Raw genomic sequence first — 18,747 nt, forward strand, 5'->3', positions numbered from 1 at the left:
ACAATTTGATAATATTTTTTTCATTGAAAAGATTGAATTAAAAGAAAAAATTTCTTGTTCAATGATAAATATTTCAAATTTGATGGTGTTATTAATTTCTGATTACTAATTTTGTTTAAAATTTTTGTCCAAAATTTATTCTTTGAGATTAGGGTTTAGAGTGGCGAAAAATGATTCGTTAAATTTGGCAATTAGTTCCTTCACTATCCAAAAAGTATAGATTTAATCCTTATATAATAATTTGTGTGAATTGGATCTTTGTATTTTCTCAATTTGTTAATTTCAGTATTTAACAATAACACTGTAAAATTTAATCCTTAAATATGCTAATGTGATATTTTAACCAAACTAGCATAACACTAATAGAGATGACATGACAAAACATTTTCATGATAAAAAATGCTAACTCTCTATGTGACTTTAACAAAGAAATTAAAAAAAAAAACACTTTAACCCTAAAATAAAAATTAAATGAGGTTAACAAAATATGATAGAGAGAGAAAGGAAAAAGTCTACAGTCGGAGTACGAAAAATCAAGAGGGGGAGAATCAATTGGAAGGTAGGGGAAAAAAACACATTATTTTCCTTACCTTCAATTCCAAATTCAAAACCAATTGATTCTCCCTCTCTTGATTCTCCCTCTTCAGCTGTCGATTTTTTTTCTTTCTCTATTAATTTTTTAAGTTCTTAATTGTATTTTGTTAATTTTATTTAATTTTTAATTTAGGGTTTAAGTGTTCTTTTTAATTTATTTGTTCAACTCATGTGAAGATTTAGCAATTTTTTATCAAGTAAACGTTTTACCATGTCAACGTTATACCACATCGTCTTTATTAGTGCCATGTCAGTTGGTCAAAATACCATGTCAGCATATTTAACGATCAATATTTAATAGTGTTAAAATTAAGGATTGAAATTAATAAATTGACAAAATATAAGAACTCAATTATACAAATTATTATACAGAGACCAAATTTATATTTTTTTTGCATAATATAGGAATTAATTGCAAAATTTAACTAAAATGATTTTGACTTGATTATTATATATTAAAACTTTTAAGTTTCTTTTCTCTATCAAAGATTGAATTTTTTTAAGTATCAAAATGAGATACATTATTGAATTCACAAATCTCGTTCTAGAATTTTATTGAGTTTTAAGTTTTTTTTTTCCTCTATCAAATGTCGAATTTTAATAAATATCAACATGAATTTTATTAAAATTTGAAAGAGAAAGTGAGTAGATTTTTTTTAAAAGGCATTTGTGTCTTAAAATATTTATGTAGTTTTGGATATAAATGTTTTTAACTGTTAATTAATGGTGTTAACAATTACGGGACTAAAATTATTATTTTGAAATAAGAGGGATTAAAATGTCTTTTTGAAATGTTTTGAGGAGATTTTTAAATTTTACCCCATCTTTTAAAGTGCTGCTTTTCTTTGCCTTTGGAGGGAAGCAAAAAGAAAGGGGAAATGGTAAGAAAAGGAGTTTTGAGTCTTTTCAAAAGAGTTTGTTTTGTTGTGTGGTTTCTTCCTTGTACTTCTCTTTGGTCTCTTATCGTATCATTGGATCGCTTAATTTTCAAAATGCCCATTATGTAAGAACAAAATATGAACAAAGGGGTCGTTTTCTCCTTAACACACTCCTTGATTGTTTCCAATTATTTTACAAGTCAAATAAAACCAATTGTTGTCCTTGAATTGAAGGAAAGGGGCCAAAGCCCCCCGCCCCTCCCCGGACCCATTCAAGTCCAACGGCTACGTAACGGAGCCAGACTTGGTTCCCAATTCCACACAAAATTAAAATAGATCATGGACTCATGGTCTCGTTTTGGTCCACCAACATTAAAACCTTCCCCATTGCTTGTAACGATTGGCTAATGTTTCTTGATTTTATGATTCATACTCTTCAAATCCATGTTTGGTTTGACTTTTCATGAAATCATCATCAAGTTTTTTATTAATAATGTAAGGAAAATTAATTTACATTTTTTTTTCTATTAATAGTTTTTTAATATTTTTTTACTTATTTTTATAAAAAAATCAATCAAATAAAGTTTAAATTATTAATTGGTAAATGGCAGGTGAGGGACCATCATCAGGCGTATCTCAGGCAATGCATTGGATCACTTTCAGGCGTGAGTGGTCCAAAGCCAAACACTCCATAAAGGCATATAAAGCCAATTGAGTTGAGAATGCGGTGGTATCGCTGTTGGGAGAAGTGATCTAATGCGACGTTGGTTAATGAGTAATAACAGAAAGAGCGGGAAGACTTTGACTTCTGAAGGTGTTGAGTTGACATTTGACAATGTTAACTCTTGAAGGGGAAGCCGCCTCCGTCGTTAGAGCCAGATGACCGCCGAAAATTTAGGTACACACAATCGAGGGGAGGGGACGGTTAATGGTGCTACTTTTATGGCCGGAAAAACCAAAGTGTTAACTACAAGTAATTCGCTTGTCCTAAATTGCTTTCCTTAGCCTGCCCTGCAAGCAAGTAGATAGGGATGTGTTCAGATTTAGGCACCTTTTTCCTATGAAGATTTTCCATAATTATTCGACTTCAATGTGCAAAATCTTTTCCTTTAATTTGTTTTTTTTTCAAGTCAAATAACTTGATTTTTAATATTTTAATACTTAAATTCAAGTGATTTGTATAGCCAAAGTAAGGTGTTCTAATTTTAAAATTTTAAAAAAATCGAATTAATTATTTTTTTACAAAAAAATCAAAATAGATCAAATTATAATAAAAAAATAAAAAAATCAACACATCAATTTACGCATCATTTATTCAATTAATTATTTCAATTTTAATGAAAGTATTTTTTTAGTTATATTTTAAAAAATATTAATAATATTAATATTATATGAAAAACATTTTTAAAAATATTATTAATAATTAGTTTTGGATGAATTCTATTATAAATTTCGAACAAGGAAAACCGATCCAAATAGCAAAATAAATTACTCTCTTAATCAATTAGAATCGAAATAAAAAAATTAATTAATCAAATTTAATTGATTACTTTAATTTTTTTTTTTAAATTCTTGACAGACCCATGGCCTTGCCACTTGTCTTATCACGTTATTTTATGGTTAATTGATTATTTCAGTGCAGTTTAATCAAATTTAACGTGATAAGACAAGTGGCAAAGCCATGGGTCAGCCAAGAATCGAACAAACCAATAGCCGGTTTAGCGTAACCGTAAAATTCCGAAAGGCTAGTTGTTTGGTCAGCTGCGGCTGACTCCAGGGCTTGAGCCTTGTAGGTGAAGGAGAAAACGAGGGGTCGGGTGCTTATCGGAGGGCTTGAAAAATAAGCAATTAGTATAATTATTAAGAGACGTGTGTTGACGTGCTTTCGCTGTCTGGCCACTAAACACGATCATGGTGGGCTCGGCTCCTATGCAGACGCCCATACGTCTATTTTATTTTATTAATTAAATGCAATTTACAGTCTTCTTCTTCGTTTCTGTTTCAATTATCTTATGATTTGCTTGTTGCCAAATAATGCAAAGCATGACGCATCCACTTTGTTTTCATCAAGTTTTTTTTTTTAAAAGTAGTATTATATGTTTTACAGAAATTGATGTTTTGGTCTATTAATAAATAATTTATTTTTTATGATTCATATTCGTGGCAAAATCTTAGGAGAAAAGAGACGTGTTTCATGATCTGCTTAGGAGAGAGATTTTTTGTTTTTTGGTTAAATGAGCAGCCTATCGACTTGTTTGACCATTTGTAGTCTGCTTGATCGTGTAGTATTAGCTTCCATGCCCATATAGGGAGCTTGGATCCAGGTTCCAGACTGAACAAAAGCTGAATCAAACAAAATCTAGCCCTTTAGTTTGACTTTGACTAAGAAAAGCCCTAAGGTCCAACCCTGTTTATGGACTCGGCTTGGCACCATTTAACTTGTTCTAAGCTCCACTAAGGCTACCCCACCATCAACCGTGGCAGGAACTGGACCTCAATCCAACACCCCCTCTATCCTAACATGTCTCACTCATTCGTCGGCCCTAGCTACAGTTGAAACAAGCAAGCCATAGCTCAACCAGAATGAAACATAAGATAAAGTAATGGTCATAGTTGAAATGCTGCGTTTTATGTTGTTAAAATAACATTTGCAATACAATTGATGAAGTTTGTTTTTCATTTCTCTATGGGACTTCCAAAGGAGGCCTAAATGCTTAATATTTACATTTTCCTTTTTTCTTTCTTCCTGGTATCTACTGTGTTAGAATACAACTATACAAATTCCGCTCAAAATTGAGATAATGAGTGTGTTGATGGGAGCAGGGGCTTCCAAAATATGCCTACTCTTCATTTTGAAATACCATAAAGGAGTTCACTGAGGAAGTCAAGAACATAGAATCCCACATACATGTTATGCCTCTCGTGTCAGGTTGTTTGCATCAGATAATGCAGCAAAAGAAGGAAGCCAGAGTTCTATACGCGTTCCACCTGCTCCCAGAGCAGCATCAGTGCTCCGAGGTGATATGACACGGACAATACAGCCATAGCTCTCAAGTATTTCACGTGCTACAGTCAGCCCGGCAACAAAGTTCCAAGTCATGTTGTCTTCAATCATGTTTTCTGAGAAGAGTTCGGCTCCAAATGTTGTGAGAGAATGCATCTGCGTCTGCAAACACATACACCAGCAAAACCATTCATATATGATCAACTCAAACTCCAAAGCAAGTATCAGCCATATCAAACACCAACTTCTCTTAATTCCTTTAAGATCTGCAAGGCATCTTCATACAAGGAACTATAGAACATGTCAAGTCATCCTAATTAACTCAACGCAACACATATACAAAGAAAGTGAAATAATTGCGGATTATCAATTTACAAACCCGACTAGCAACTAGAAAACTCAGTAAATGCCCCTTATGATGCAAAGATCATAAAACTGTATCAACTTCTGTTTCAGATTTTAGTTTCCCTACTAGGGACAGAAGCTTCCTCTCAATCTATTAATCTGATCGTCAATATGCATATCATATAAGCACCCTGCTTCTCTTTTCCCTTTTTCTCTGAGAACACCCTGCTTCTCATATTAACATAATACAAAAGGCTTATTGTGTTTATCATTGCTGATGCATTTTGCAAACTTTGCATCTCCCATAGAACTGTAACTGGGGTGACACTAAGCATTGATAAACAAATAGATGTATTAAAGGCATTCCATACTCCCTAATTTGAAGAAGAAATCAAAGGCTAGCATAGAGGCGAAAGAATTGCCATCAATACCATATAGTGCATATCTGGTCCGTCATCATCAATTACCAGTAATGCGCCACCAGCTGGTGCACTAGTAGAAGTAATTTTAACCTTACCCCCAACCTGGGTACGTAATAATGCACCCTCTATCAAATTGCTCAGAGCCTGGCGCAAAGCAGGTTCTTCTATAGCCACTTCCAAAGGCTGTGAAAGTTCACTTAATTCCACCATGCGTTGCTGCTTATGAGCAAGAGGTCTCGCAGCATCAACTAAATCAGTCAGTACATCAGAAACATTGCACGGTCTTCCTGACAGAAAAGGAAAAGCATAAGCAACATAATAATAACAATAACAAATGAAATCCACAGTAGAAATCTATTGCACATCCAGAAAGGGATGGGCTGGATTGCATTCAGTTTTTAAATCATGCAGTACAGCGTCCAACACCTAAAAGGGAGAATTCAAAATAAACACACGAAAGGCAAGACTAAGGGGGCAAAGAAAGAAAGACAACCAAGTGATTTATTCCCAAGGCTATTTAGAACAAAAATAAACAATTTAGCATATATTCAACTTAAGACTACAACCTAGGCTCACAATAATAATGCAGAGCGCTAAGTGATTTATTCCCAAGGCTATTTAGACCAAACATAACCGTTCAGCTTCTATTCAACCTAAGACTACAGCCTAGGCTCAAGTACTCTCCAATAATTAGTATCACAAACATTTTTCTATGTGAGTTTTGGAACCAAATGTCCAATAGTTAATGAAATGTCTACAACCAGAACATGACTGATATAATTGAACACTTCTCTAGTTTTCTCTTTATGAGGTGATGAAAAGCAAGTAGTTTCCAAAAGGATGGTGCATACCTGATCCCATGTTCTTGTAGAGGGACAAGAGCCAATGGTGGCATTGGCATCTCTAAATCCTTGTCTGTTGTACTTAGAGATAGTAGTACACCAGAATTTTCCAACATATTGGTGGAGCTATCCCTGGAGAAGTCATCTGATAATTGAGATCTCAGTGACTCAGGATGGGAATGAGTTGATTTATGCATCTTTTTCAAAGTTTCTTCATTGTAGCGCACTATATTAGCCTAAAGAAAAGCCAGATAGGAAAGTTAATAGAAGTGCAAATGTTGCATTCTTTGTATAAATAATAAATTACAGTAACATAATAAGATTATTAGAGAAGTTAATTTCATTAAAGCTTTAGAAATCTCAAATCAATGAGCAGTTTGATAACCGGCTTGTATTTCCAAATTGATGACTGTGAAGAAGACTAGTAAAAGGGAACCCTTTAATACCAAGAATGAAACTACATGAGAACAGAAATACATAACAGAGAACAATTGTATCAAATCAAACTACAGAAAGACATTCTCTATTATCCAAAAAAAAAAAAACAGAATTACAGTAATTATGTGTATACCTATATACTCCTTGAGAGCAAAATTACCTTTGTCAAGTAAACAGCATCTTGGAGTTCTTGAAGGGTGTCCCTCATATAATCACCTTGCACCAATATGTCTTCAACAATGTCATGAGAAATCTGCAAGATTATGCTTTCATAATTAAATATAACAGTGGAAGATTGGCACAATGAAACCCTTCAAAAAAGTAAAAGAGTTAACTTTGTCTCAGATGGCTCAAGGACCAACCTCACTTCTTTTAACATGAGTGGATAGCATTTTACTTAAAGTCCGTATGCTAGAAAGAGGACCACGAATCTGCACGAAAATTTTAAAGTTAAAGGTAAATCATAACAACTTTACCAAAATAAAAACAAAACAGAGATGTATCTATCTACCGAAAGCAACACATCATACCTGCTCAACAAGAGCACCCATTCTGACATTATTTTGCCAAGATGATTGCTGCAGTAACATTGCTTTCTGCAGAAGAAATAAGGAAAGTGGCAATCTTCTATGTGAATTAAAATGAACAAAAGTCACAATTCACGAAGCCTATAGAAGCCATGTTAGACATAGAACCCAAAAAAAAAGAAAAAAGAACAGAAATTGAAGAAATGAGTGAACATTGAGCACTGAGGACAAGTAAAGAAGACCAAATTGGGTTCCTTAGGGTAAGAATTTTGCTATCATTGACAGAGAGCATAGCAAAACTAAAGCCCTTTTTTCCTAAGGCTTGATATAGCAGTGGAGCATTCATATAAAATAGTATTATAAAAAAGAGAGCAAATGTAAGTAACTAACCTGATCCATAACATAAGCCATAGCTAAAGTGCGAGATATATTGATCGCATTCGATCTCTGGTCAGAAGTAAAGATGTAATTTTTCCTCAGCGCTTTATTCTCAAGAGACTGAATTTCCCACGAATTTTTCACATCCAATCCTGGAGAAGGAGAAGACAACGCATAAGCCTCCTCCGGAGTCGGGCAACGAACCAAGTCCCCACCTTCACTCGCAGAACTTCCACGCAGCACCTTCTCCAACTCCGGGAGCTCCACAACCAAGAACCCCACCACGAACGGCTGCTTCACCATCGGAAAAACCATCGCTCTATGCTCCCCCACAACTTCCACTGGCTGACTGGAAAGTGTGGCTTCCGCGGCACGCAGTCCAGTGGGGACAGTGAAGTTTCCAACTAAAATCACAATGTCAGCGGCTTTAACTCCTGGATATGACGTCACCCGACGTAACTCGAGCCGGTCCATGACGTAACTACCGGCTGGCCTGACGTAAACCGAGAGAATGGCGTCGGGGTCAACGATTCGGCGAAAGAGGTCGAATTGTTCGTGGCAGAGGCGTTGGAAATCGGGACTCGGCATGACTAATTTGTGGTTGCGGTGATCGTTTTTCTCGATTCTTTGAGTGAAGTCGACGGGGGATGTGGAGGCTTTGCGGATGGCGGCGGATACGGCGGAGGCGGAGGAGACCATCGTTGGTTCTGGTTGTTGGGACTCATTGTCATCGGGGAGGGTGTGGGTGGAGACGTGGCGGAGGGAGGTGGAGGTGTTGGGGGAGTTGGAGTTGAGGGATTTGAGGGAGGGAAGAGCGCTTGGTGGTTTGGGGGAAGGGTTGGCGGAGAGGAGGACGGCACGTGGATGGCTTTGGTTGGTGGAAGAGTTTGGCGGGGAGAGTGGATGTTGGGGAGCTATTGCAGAGAGAAACATTGTTTCGAACCTGGTGGAACCACTGAGTCAGAGTGTGGACGGAAATGAGTGGTGATATTTACTCCGCACCCGTTTTTTACAGTGTAAACCTTAACCATGCTTTTGCTTCGTGTCTGGCCGTTTACCGTTTCCATAGGCGGGAATGTCTTTTACTATCGGACTAACTAATAAATCTTTGTTCTATCATACATATTATTTAAAAAAAGTTTTGAATTACGTTGGTGTGTTTTTAAAATTAAAAGTTATGTTACATGATAAAAACTATCATTAATTTAAAAGTTATGTCACGTAAAGTGACGTAATGTGTCTATTAGATAATAAACCGGTTTTTATATGAATAGTTTTGTCTCTTAATAAAATAATATCCAAAAGTTATGAGACATATTAAAAAGATACTATGTTTCAAAAGTTAAATGTTAAAAGTTATTGTTTCAAGTATAACTCAAAGGTTTTAATTTATGGAATGAATAATTATCTTTTTATAAGATAATTATTGAAACAATACCTTTATCCAAAAATTATGTTTGGTAAAATGTAAAGATACCTTTCAAACAAAATGATGCCTTAATGAAAAGGAAGAAGAGACACATACAAGCCTATATAAAAGGCTTGTTGTCAACCATTTTGACCAATCAAATCAGACACAAAGTAAGTGCAGAAATATCAAGAGTAAGAAAAGTGTTGTATTCTTTTAACATAAAAACTTTAGTTCCCAAGAAAAGTGTTGTATTCTTTTAACATAAAAACCTTAGTTCCCACCAATTACAAAAGCTTCCAAATTTCTTATAATCTACTTGCTGCAGAAAGTAAGCTCTAAGGCCAAACAACTTTGCACACCCTCGGGTGTATCTAGCAGTCTACTCTCGTTATGTGCAAGATGAAGTTAGACGTTAGTTTCATTATATCCTTAAGACTATTCACATTATTTCCCTTTGCATACCGAGTGGTGAGGGTGAAATAAATCATAAAGACAGTGTCTATTGAAAGGCTCGTCTTTAAATCAATTTTGCTGGTTTCTTGAATTCCATCTAAACTCCTTTTACACCAACAAATTATTAAAAAGATTTTAAATAAATTTTTATTTTTTTATTATATTCTATCAAATTTATATATTTTTATTGCAATTCAAATAAACTTTATAAGTAATAATTGATAACTTGCACTTGCACTTAACTCCAAGAAACCTTAATCGTTGCCTGCATTGAGGCAGACTCGTTAGGGGTCCCCTCAGCAAATATTGATGGAAGTTGGGGAATAGAAGTTGTTCGAATGGGCGTTAAGAAAGGAAGAATTAGATAGGCTAGCAATGAGAAGAGTGACGACTTTGTTGAATCAGGAGGATAGATTCCATTGAAGCAAGAAAGGGCATCAAAGTCTTCATATAGAAATATTCTCTTGCAAAAGGACACAGTGGTTATATTAGACAATGAGGAGTTTGAAGAAGAAAGACAGTTTGTGGAAGACTTTGAATCAGATGATGATGAGATATGATCAGATGTTGAAGGTCCTTATATTAGTCTGACTAAGGATGATAAAGAAAGGATTCAAAAACCTATGGGAAGAACCCTAATAGTGAAAATGTTAGGAAGAGACATAAATTATACTTATCTATGCAATCGAGTGAAATAGTTATGGTCACTGAAAAGAGAGTTTCAAGCTGTGGATTTACACAATGGATATTACTGTTTCAAGTTCTCAAATAAATTAGACTATGATTATGTCTTGTTTGAAGGGCCCTAGATCATTGCAGATCATTACCTTACTATTAGATGATGGATACTAGGCTTCAGATCTAATGAAGCTTCCATAGACTCAGTGGCCATTGGGATCAGGTTACCAGGATTGCCTTTGGAGTACTATGATAGGGATGTGCTGTCACGAATTAGCAACAAATTGGGGAGAACTTTGAAAGTTGATTGAACAACTTCCTATGCTATAAGGAGAAAGTTTGAAAGATTGTGCGTGGAACTCGATCTCACAAAACCTTTAGTGGTAAAACTTTATATAGGAGAACATTGGCAGAAGATAGAGTATGAAGGTGTTAGGAACGACATGATTAGAGCATCAACGTAGAGGAATAAAAAAATTGAAATAAAATAAAATCCATGCCTCCTACCTTTGAATCACCTTAGTTGTTTAATGCAAAGTTAAGCACCACATAAAATCAAAAAAAAGTTTTACCTTTCCAAATGATATCGTAATCAAATGAATTCCTTTTGGTGACAAAACGTGAACACTTTTTATGTGAAAGAATCCCAGCTACTAAATCGCTTAGCCTTCAATGATGCACACACAATTGCAACGGATCCTTCTTAAGGAGAGAGCTTTATGCCATGGGCTTGTGCTAGCAAGTGGACAACAATTTGTCCTCTTTTCTTCTTTGATTTCTAGCAAAGAATCAAAGGAGAGGTTTTCAAAAAAAAAAATAAACTTCTCAAAAGTGGCAGCACTCAAGAGAAAATCCCTTTTTTTTTTCTTTGTTTCCTTCTCCTTAAAAAAAAAAAGTGGCTATATTGTGATATTTATATCTAGGTTTAACTTATTAAAATTTGCAAAATAAGTCCTTAATATTACAACAATTATAATATTTAACCAATACCTAATTAAACTCTTTTAATTAGGTCCTTAGTAGTTAAAACCTAGAATTTGATTTAAGTCTAACTTAAATCATCACAGTTTCAATTTAATCCAAATTGCAACCTTTGTGTGCGACCCATTAGGTTCCTCACATGTTGGCAATGGAATTGAATTATAATATTATTAATTAATTAATTTAAATGAATCATATGCAATTTTAAGTTAACTAATTCAATTCCATAGACCATGATTAGCATCTAGCAATGCATCCTGACCACTTAATTTTTAAAAGAATCAAAGGATTCTTTGACAACTTTTTAGTGTACAGTTTTTTAATTTAATTCATTCCCTCATCATATATCTTGAAAATAATAAGAGCTAGGTGCAGTGCCTACTCTTATTGATCTCCATATTTGTTCTTACAGTTAGATCATTAGCTTTATGGAGACTTATGAAACTCATTTCATAATCTCCTAATCACTTTGACTAAGGATTTGATTAAGCTAATGTCAACCAAGAACTAATGAGATATTTCCCCTTGAATCACTTAGGGTGATGATTCCTATCTTGACCATTCATTTGCCTTCATATGCTTCATACTATACCCAAAAACATTCTGTTTTGGCATCCTTGATTAGGCACCCATAAGGATGAAATCAAAGCATAGTACTCCACATACAAAACAACCTGGTGTTTCAAGTCTAAGGAGTAGTTACACAACTGACACATGAGAAGTATTGCATAGAAACTTGAGTGAGGTACCAAATGCACTTCTCATGGTGGGTTATGTTCAGTGAACTCGCTCTCCCATGGCAAGCACCCACATGCTAGTTTCAAGTATCTTTATACTTCAACCTATGAGAACGATTGTTTACTTCACAAGTAAGGAACATAACATGTGCCAATCTTTGAGCATTATTGATGCCTTGTCTCAATAATACAATGATCAGGAACTTTTAGGAACAATGCTTTAATGCATAAGGATATCATAATTGTATCCCAATACAATTCTTTTGAAAGGCATATATAATTTCATGGGCATTATCTACATAAGTACAAAAAGTAATTAAATTACAAACTTATGGATAAAGAACTACCTCAATGTTATTATGAATAACAAAATGTTATACATGAATATCTCAAAATTACAATTCCCATACAACCACAGATTAGCTTGTAGGGCTTATACTAACAAAAGGATTGTTAATGTTATGTTTCCATTGTGGTAAATCTGTACGGGTCTGAATTTTGTCCAATTTGTCAGAAAGAACAAAAAGGATACACAGAGGAACAAGTACACAAACTCGCTGAAAATAAGAAAAGCCCAGAGAAGGACTATGAATCTTCATGTTATGGCCCGTGGATGGTTGCGAAGGAAAACTACATGAGAAATAATGGGAATAGAACAGAGGGAGGCACCAAGTTCAAAACTAAGGTGATACATTAGGAAGGTAATTCTAATGCGTTGACTATATTGGGTTCAAGATTTTATGTACTAGAGAAGGAAGAAAATAATGCAAATGTGGATGAGTTTGTTCCTGAGACATTAGAAAAAGAGGTTACAGAGAATGTGATTAGCAAGCTAGTGGAGGTTGCCACTATTGTGAAAAATAACATTGCTTTGAAAGAGTCCTTACAGTTAGTAACGATTATGTCAAATAGAGAAATCAATCTTGCAAAAACAAAGGGTAAGTTTGTGACCCAAATGGCTTTAAAGATAGCATCTTCTGAGCCAAACTAGTGGAATACAAAGGAGGCACAAATCAGAGGAAATTCTACGCAAACACAAGAGCTACGTATACTGGGTCCCCAGAGAAACCTTATTGCACCAGAAATATCTGACATTGCAGCCTAGTGATAACTTTATGATATAGAGTTACTTGGACTTCATTTTGATAGTAATTTAGTTTAGTTCTTGTAGTAATGCATGAAAATTAATAGGTTTTATTTATTTTAAGTCAATAAATTTAGGTGAGTCAATCTAATTTTAGTTAATTTTATACTTAATTTGGTGTTAATGTAATTAAGATAGGTTGTTATTGATTTAGTTCTGCTTTTGTAGGTGTTTGATGAAAGAATAATTTTAATGGAAGAAGGAGAGCAATTTAGAGGTGTAGATTTTCACTACACATATTTCAGTATTTCAACCATACTTTCTCTACAGAGCTTCAAATGAGATAATTCTTAGACCATTGGAAACATAAGAGAAAAAGATAGAAATTTCATGTTTACCACTTCACCTAGTTCAACCTGGATGTTAGTCAAAAATATTATCAAAGTTGAAGCACTACAATAGTCCTAGAGCAATTACGATTTCTACTAATTAATTGGTTGAGGCCATGGCTTTGGTGGAGGCAGGCCACCGTTCACATAGTCCGATGAGGAAATTCTGATTGGAATTGACTTCTTTCTTCACCCAACTTGGCCTAACTTCAAAGTCCTATAAAAATAACATTTCGATGGACTTTTAAAGGAGAACGAAATGCCAGATTGATAGTGGAGAATCAAGCCACAAAATAATTGAAGCTAAGAAGAATTTTGAAGGATTCAAGAAGATTTAGAAAATTAAGATTACATTTTTTGGGTTTTATCATCTTTTTATTATTCTTTTATTTTCTTAGTTTGATCTAAATGTTTAAACTTTATTTAACGATGATGTGTGACTTGATGGAGAACTAAATTATTTATTTAAGATTATGATTGTACTCAATACGTAGTCTGATTTATTTATCTTTCTTTAGCTTATGCTTGATGGTTTTAAGTTGTTTATTTTATTCAATTCTTAATACTTATAATTTTCTGATCACCAATTAGATTGGTTTAGAAATCTAAATTAAATCTTGACGAAAGAAATTTAGGTAGACCTTGAATAGAATAGCGTATGATCAAATGCACTTAGTTGATTAGGTGGTTTGATTTGCATATAGGGTAGACATACACCTATAAGCCATATGTAGCCAAAATTAGAGCATGAACTTAATAAATCTATTTTTAATTTAATTTGCATAAACGTATAGTAAATTAATTGGGAGACATATTTTTATGAGAAACTCGATAGAGACTTGTAAATAATTTAGGACTCCAGGTTAGCAACTTAATCCATTAACATAAGTTAAGAGAGAGCGACAATAATAAGATGAAGTATTAAGGGACATCATAATGTTAGGTCTAAAAGTCAATCGAATTTAATAAAATAATTTTACTAGTTAATTTTAGATTAGTTTTAGTCTTTAGTTTGTTAAAATTAATTTTTCTTTTTAATTTAATTTTTAATTGTTTGGACAAAATTAGAGTGTGATAATATTAGTAATTAGGAAGTAGGAATTAATTCAATTTTTCATGGAATTAACAGCACCCAGCCCCAGGTAGAAACTGACTAAGTCATCACATCTGCTTCCCCACCACCTAAAGGAGTTATTATAGAAAGCTTAGGAGTTGGTATAAATAGAGTGGCCAGGGAACGAATCATTAATGCAGAAGAGGATGATAGTCATGGCAGGCTAATGGTGGAAACCACTTCAATGGATATGGAGTTGGAGATAGGAGAAGTGGACATAATGCAAGATTAATTTTGCTATTGCACCACTTTCTTTTATTTTAGGTACCGTTCACGTTGAATACTAGTTGCTTTTTAATATTTATTTTATGAATTATAACATCTTAAGCTGAAATGTGAGAGAAGCTACCTTTTGGAGGTGTATCAGGAATGTATAGAATTTAATCAGCATTCACAAGCTGATGTTGTCATTATATTGGAGCCATAGATTTTGAATAGCAAAGCTGATAAAGTATGTCGAAGAATCGGGCTACCCAATTTTTTCAGAGTCGAATTAAATGGTTTTTCGAATGGTATTTGGGTTTATAAGATGTAGAAATAGTTGATTTAGAGATACTGGCATTTTCTTCACAGTTGATATGTCACGACCCGGTACTCCCCTCGAGCCCGTGACAACCGTCGCTGTGTCCCGGTAGACACTCATTGCCTGAAATGTCAACCTGAAACCCCGCAAGGCTTTACTATCAGTTTCTCATTTCCCTTGTGAGCAACCATTGTCAAATATCGTGTTCTAAAATATTTTTAAGTTGTTTCCAACTTTAAACAAATAAAATATTAATTTTCGTCTCACAGGGGTATTTTGGTCATTTTACTCAAAAAATTTCGAAACTGGCTAAAATGTAATATATAAGTACAAAACACATAATTCATATTCAAAATGAGTTTAAAAGTCTAAAATGTTAATTTAAAACGAAATTACGGTTATTTAAATATAATAAGAAAATAAAAGAAATATTAAGTAAAATATTCTATTTTCTTATAAAACAATATTTATAGAGTTATACGTGAATAATTTTTATAGCGTAAAAGCTAAATAAATTTATACATACTAAAATACAATAAGCAAAAATATTTAATTTAATTTACAATAACAAGAAGGTCCCCAAATAAACAAAAGTAAAGAGGACTGTGAACCTACGGTTTGGAAAATGCAGATCCAACGGTAGTCCTCGATGAGATCAGCTATCTACAACTTATACTGAACCTAAAATGGGTGGAAATGAGGGTGGTGAGATTATAAAATCTCAATAAGTAAACAGACATCATCATAAATATCTAGAGTTGAGTACATGGAGACAATAAAGTAAATCATCGTAAACTGAGTCTCAGCATTATAAACATTTCATTTAAAATACGTAAAGAGGCTTATGAATCTCATAAAAACTAGGCTTATGCCATAAATCCATTCTCAGGGACACCTTGGCTGAGGCATCCTACAGAGACCGCTAAGGTTATTAAAATTCACATTTCACATAAATCATGTTTTTGTTTTGAAAACATAGTCATTCCTTAGCGTTGGCTGAGTTCCCCCTCACGTGGTGGTTTGGCGTGAAGTGAACCCTAAGTTTTACCCCAGGAGATACCCTACGCGCCTCTCCGTTCGAGGTAAGAATCTAATGGGGTTTACCGTACCCCTCTAAAGGCTGGTTCACAGAAACCCCTTACTGCAGTGATTAATTAATATATATAATCCACCATACAATAAAACTCAATAACATGATATGGCAATTTTGTAATTCACAGTCTTTCAAGGCAATCAAACAATTCGCATTTCAATACAATTGCCAACTAACCAATCATGCCCGATTTATCATAAGCCAATCAATTTAAACAATCAAATTGTCACAATTAACAGTCTCCGTGTACTCTATTTTTCAAAATCACTATTAATTTCAAAATAATTTATAATTTAGTTTCATTGACGCACATTTATTCATAAAACATGAAAATTTACCTTTTTAAATTCCTTTTTCCATGAAATTCATGAAATCATCTAAAAACCACCCTAGATAATTAAAATGACAGTAAGTTTACTCACAATGTCTAGAATGCAGACTTTCGACGTACTTTGTCTACTGGTCCTCGGATGCAATTTTCTTGCCTTTATCGGAGGACTCACCACCTTGACACAGTACAAAATCGAGAAATTCACTACATTGGTACTAAATTGAAATTAAACTAATTTAGACTATTAATGCATAATATGGAATGCAAAAATGCACTGGTAACTATCTAAACTTGGTATTGGCCTAATTCGTCTTATCACCCGATTAAATTACTAATGCGTCCAATTTAATCTCAAATTAATTTTGTTTCAGTTTCTATACCTCAATTGCACGCAAATTGACTTAATGTCCCTCAGTGTGGTGCAAATTATCAGTCCCGATAGTAAATTACAAAAATAGCCTTAGTGGGTAAAAATTCGTATTTTTGCTCCGAAAATTTCCATTATTTTTCTAGGCTCATAATTCATCATTTCTTAACCAATTCTCCTAGAATAAAAATCAAACTCATCCTCACTCATACATGGTAAATTCGACCATTAATGGTTGTGGGAGAAAATAAATTCTTTTCTTGTTGTTTTGTTTCTAAATATGCTAAATTAACTAAAAATACTAACATAACTTAAAATCAAATTAATCCAACAACTTTCTCTCTCCTAACCCATTTTGATCAGCCAACAATTCATCATAAAAACATATAATTTAAGCATGAAAAATAAGGAGAAATGCTTAAGGAAAATGGATTTCAAGCTTAAGTTGAAAAATCCAACCTTTTTCACTTGTTTTCCTTGATTTTCCACACTTTTTCTCTTGAAATTCCTCACCTAGGGTTTGTTCTTCCTCTTTCTCTCTCTTCCTTGCTTGGCCGAATATTTGGAGAGTAATGGGCTGATTTATGCTGATTTTTTAGTTAAATAATAAAATATCCTAAGCTTGACATATGGTATTTTCTTATTGGTCCATTTTTAAAATTTTAAAAATTTAAACATTTTTTCTCCACCACATGATTAGTCAAGGGTCAAAAATGAAGATAAGGGAAGATCATGTGTTGGAAAAAATTTCCTGATGGTGGAAAATTACAATTTTGCCCCTGAGGTGGTAAAATTATCATTTTACCTTTTTACTCCAAATTATACCGAAATTAAAATTTTTCACTTCTAAACCTCAAATCATACTCCAATAAGTCAAATGAGGTAAAAAAATCTTTTCTAAAATTCTCATTTTGTCCCCAAGTGACAAATGACCATTTTACCCCTAAATAGTAAAAATTCCAATTTGACTCCAAATTGATCCTCAAACTCCGAATTACCATTTTAAGTCATCCATGGACTGTGAAACTCTTAATCTCACCTTAAAATTCCTATTTGATCTAGTTCGAGGATTAAATCAACTTTGTTGTACCTCTAGGTACAATACCGACTTTTGTAAATTTTTCGGAACTCTCCTAGCATGAAATCATGCTATCATCACATGTATGTAATGACTAGTATTCTATAAGGTCGGGCTTTACATGATACATATGCTAGTTAAGGCTTCGGGTTCCAATTGGTTATTAACAGTTGTATATAGAAGTCCTATTATTGAAGAAAGAAAACGGTTATGGAAATCTTTGTGTTTATCAAGCCAAACTCATGCACTATTGTGGATGGTATTAGGCTACTTGAATCAAGTCACTTCACCATATGAAAAGAGCAGAAGAAGTGTGAATTCTATTGAATGTAATCAGATGAGTGATTGCATGAATTACTGTAGCTTGTTTGACCTAGGATCATTAGGACTTAAATTTACAAGACCTAAATTACACCAGAGTTCGCTTGGATAGAGCAATGGCACATGAATCTTGGTGTGAGTTATTTTCGCATGCTCAAGTATTGGCGTTGCCACGCACACACTTTGATCATCATCCCATTCTGGCGTAATGTAGGAGTACTTTGTAGGAAGCTCCACTTAACAAAGGGTTTCAATTTGAACTTTCCTGAATGTCTCACCTAAACTTCAAGATTTCATCAAGGAAAATTGGAAGTCAGAAGGGGTAAATACTTATACAGCCTTGAGAAATTTATCGACATTTTTAGGAAAATGGAAACATGAAGTATATGGCAACATTTATAAGAAAAAGCGTCGGGTGCTTGCAAGACTCAAAGGTATTCAAGCTCAAATTGATAAAGGTTACAGTGATTATCTACAAAACCTGGAAGTTGCACTAGTGGAGGAGAATAATTTAATTTTGTTTCAAGAGGAAACCATGTGGCAACATAAAGCGAGACTTGACTGGGTGAAGTATGGAGATGCTAACACAAAGTTTTAACATGTTGTGGTTCAAGGCAGACGAAGAAAGAGCAAGATTCAAGCTTTGAAGAACGATGAGGACATTTAGTGCTATAACCAAGCTGAAATGAAAAACATGGTCTTGCTTTATTACCGAGGACTATTTAAGGATAACGGTCTTCATATGTCTCTTACAAACAA

The 18,747-nt window shown here is 34.0% G+C and overlaps 1 protein-coding gene across 2 annotated transcripts; it reads right to left on the reverse strand.

The window, feature by feature from the left end:
* Positions 1 to 4,082: 4,082 nt before the first annotated feature.
* On the reverse strand, positions 4,083 to 8,411 carry CSK (chloroplast sensor kinase). 2 transcript variants are annotated; one of them, XM_007044761.3, is made up of 7 exons: positions 7,441 to 8,409; positions 7,054 to 7,119; positions 6,886 to 6,954; positions 6,684 to 6,776; positions 6,095 to 6,321; positions 5,253 to 5,526; positions 4,083 to 4,638 (listed from the first exon to the last, which is right to left on the reverse strand). In XM_007044761.3, the coding sequence occupies exons 1-7, from the start codon at positions 8,359 to 8,361 to the stop codon at positions 4,384 to 4,386; spliced, it is 1,905 nt and encodes a 634-aa protein (XP_007044823.2). In that variant the 5' UTR covers positions 8,362 to 8,409; the 3' UTR covers positions 4,083 to 4,383. The 2 variants fall into 2 exon arrangements, with proteins under 2 accessions (XP_007044823.2, XP_088660107.1); XM_088803981.1 differs by having other exon boundaries at positions 4,436 to 4,638; positions 5,339 to 5,526; positions 7,441 to 8,411.
* Between the last annotated feature and the right edge of the window lie 10,336 nt (positions 8,412 to 18,747).

This window comes from Theobroma cacao, chromosome 2 (genome assembly GCF_053813885.1).
Source record: "Theobroma cacao isolate CCN51 chromosome 2, ASM5381388v1, whole genome shotgun sequence".
In the NCBI taxonomy this organism is placed as follows: Eukaryota; Viridiplantae; Streptophyta; class Magnoliopsida; order Malvales; family Malvaceae; genus Theobroma; species Theobroma cacao.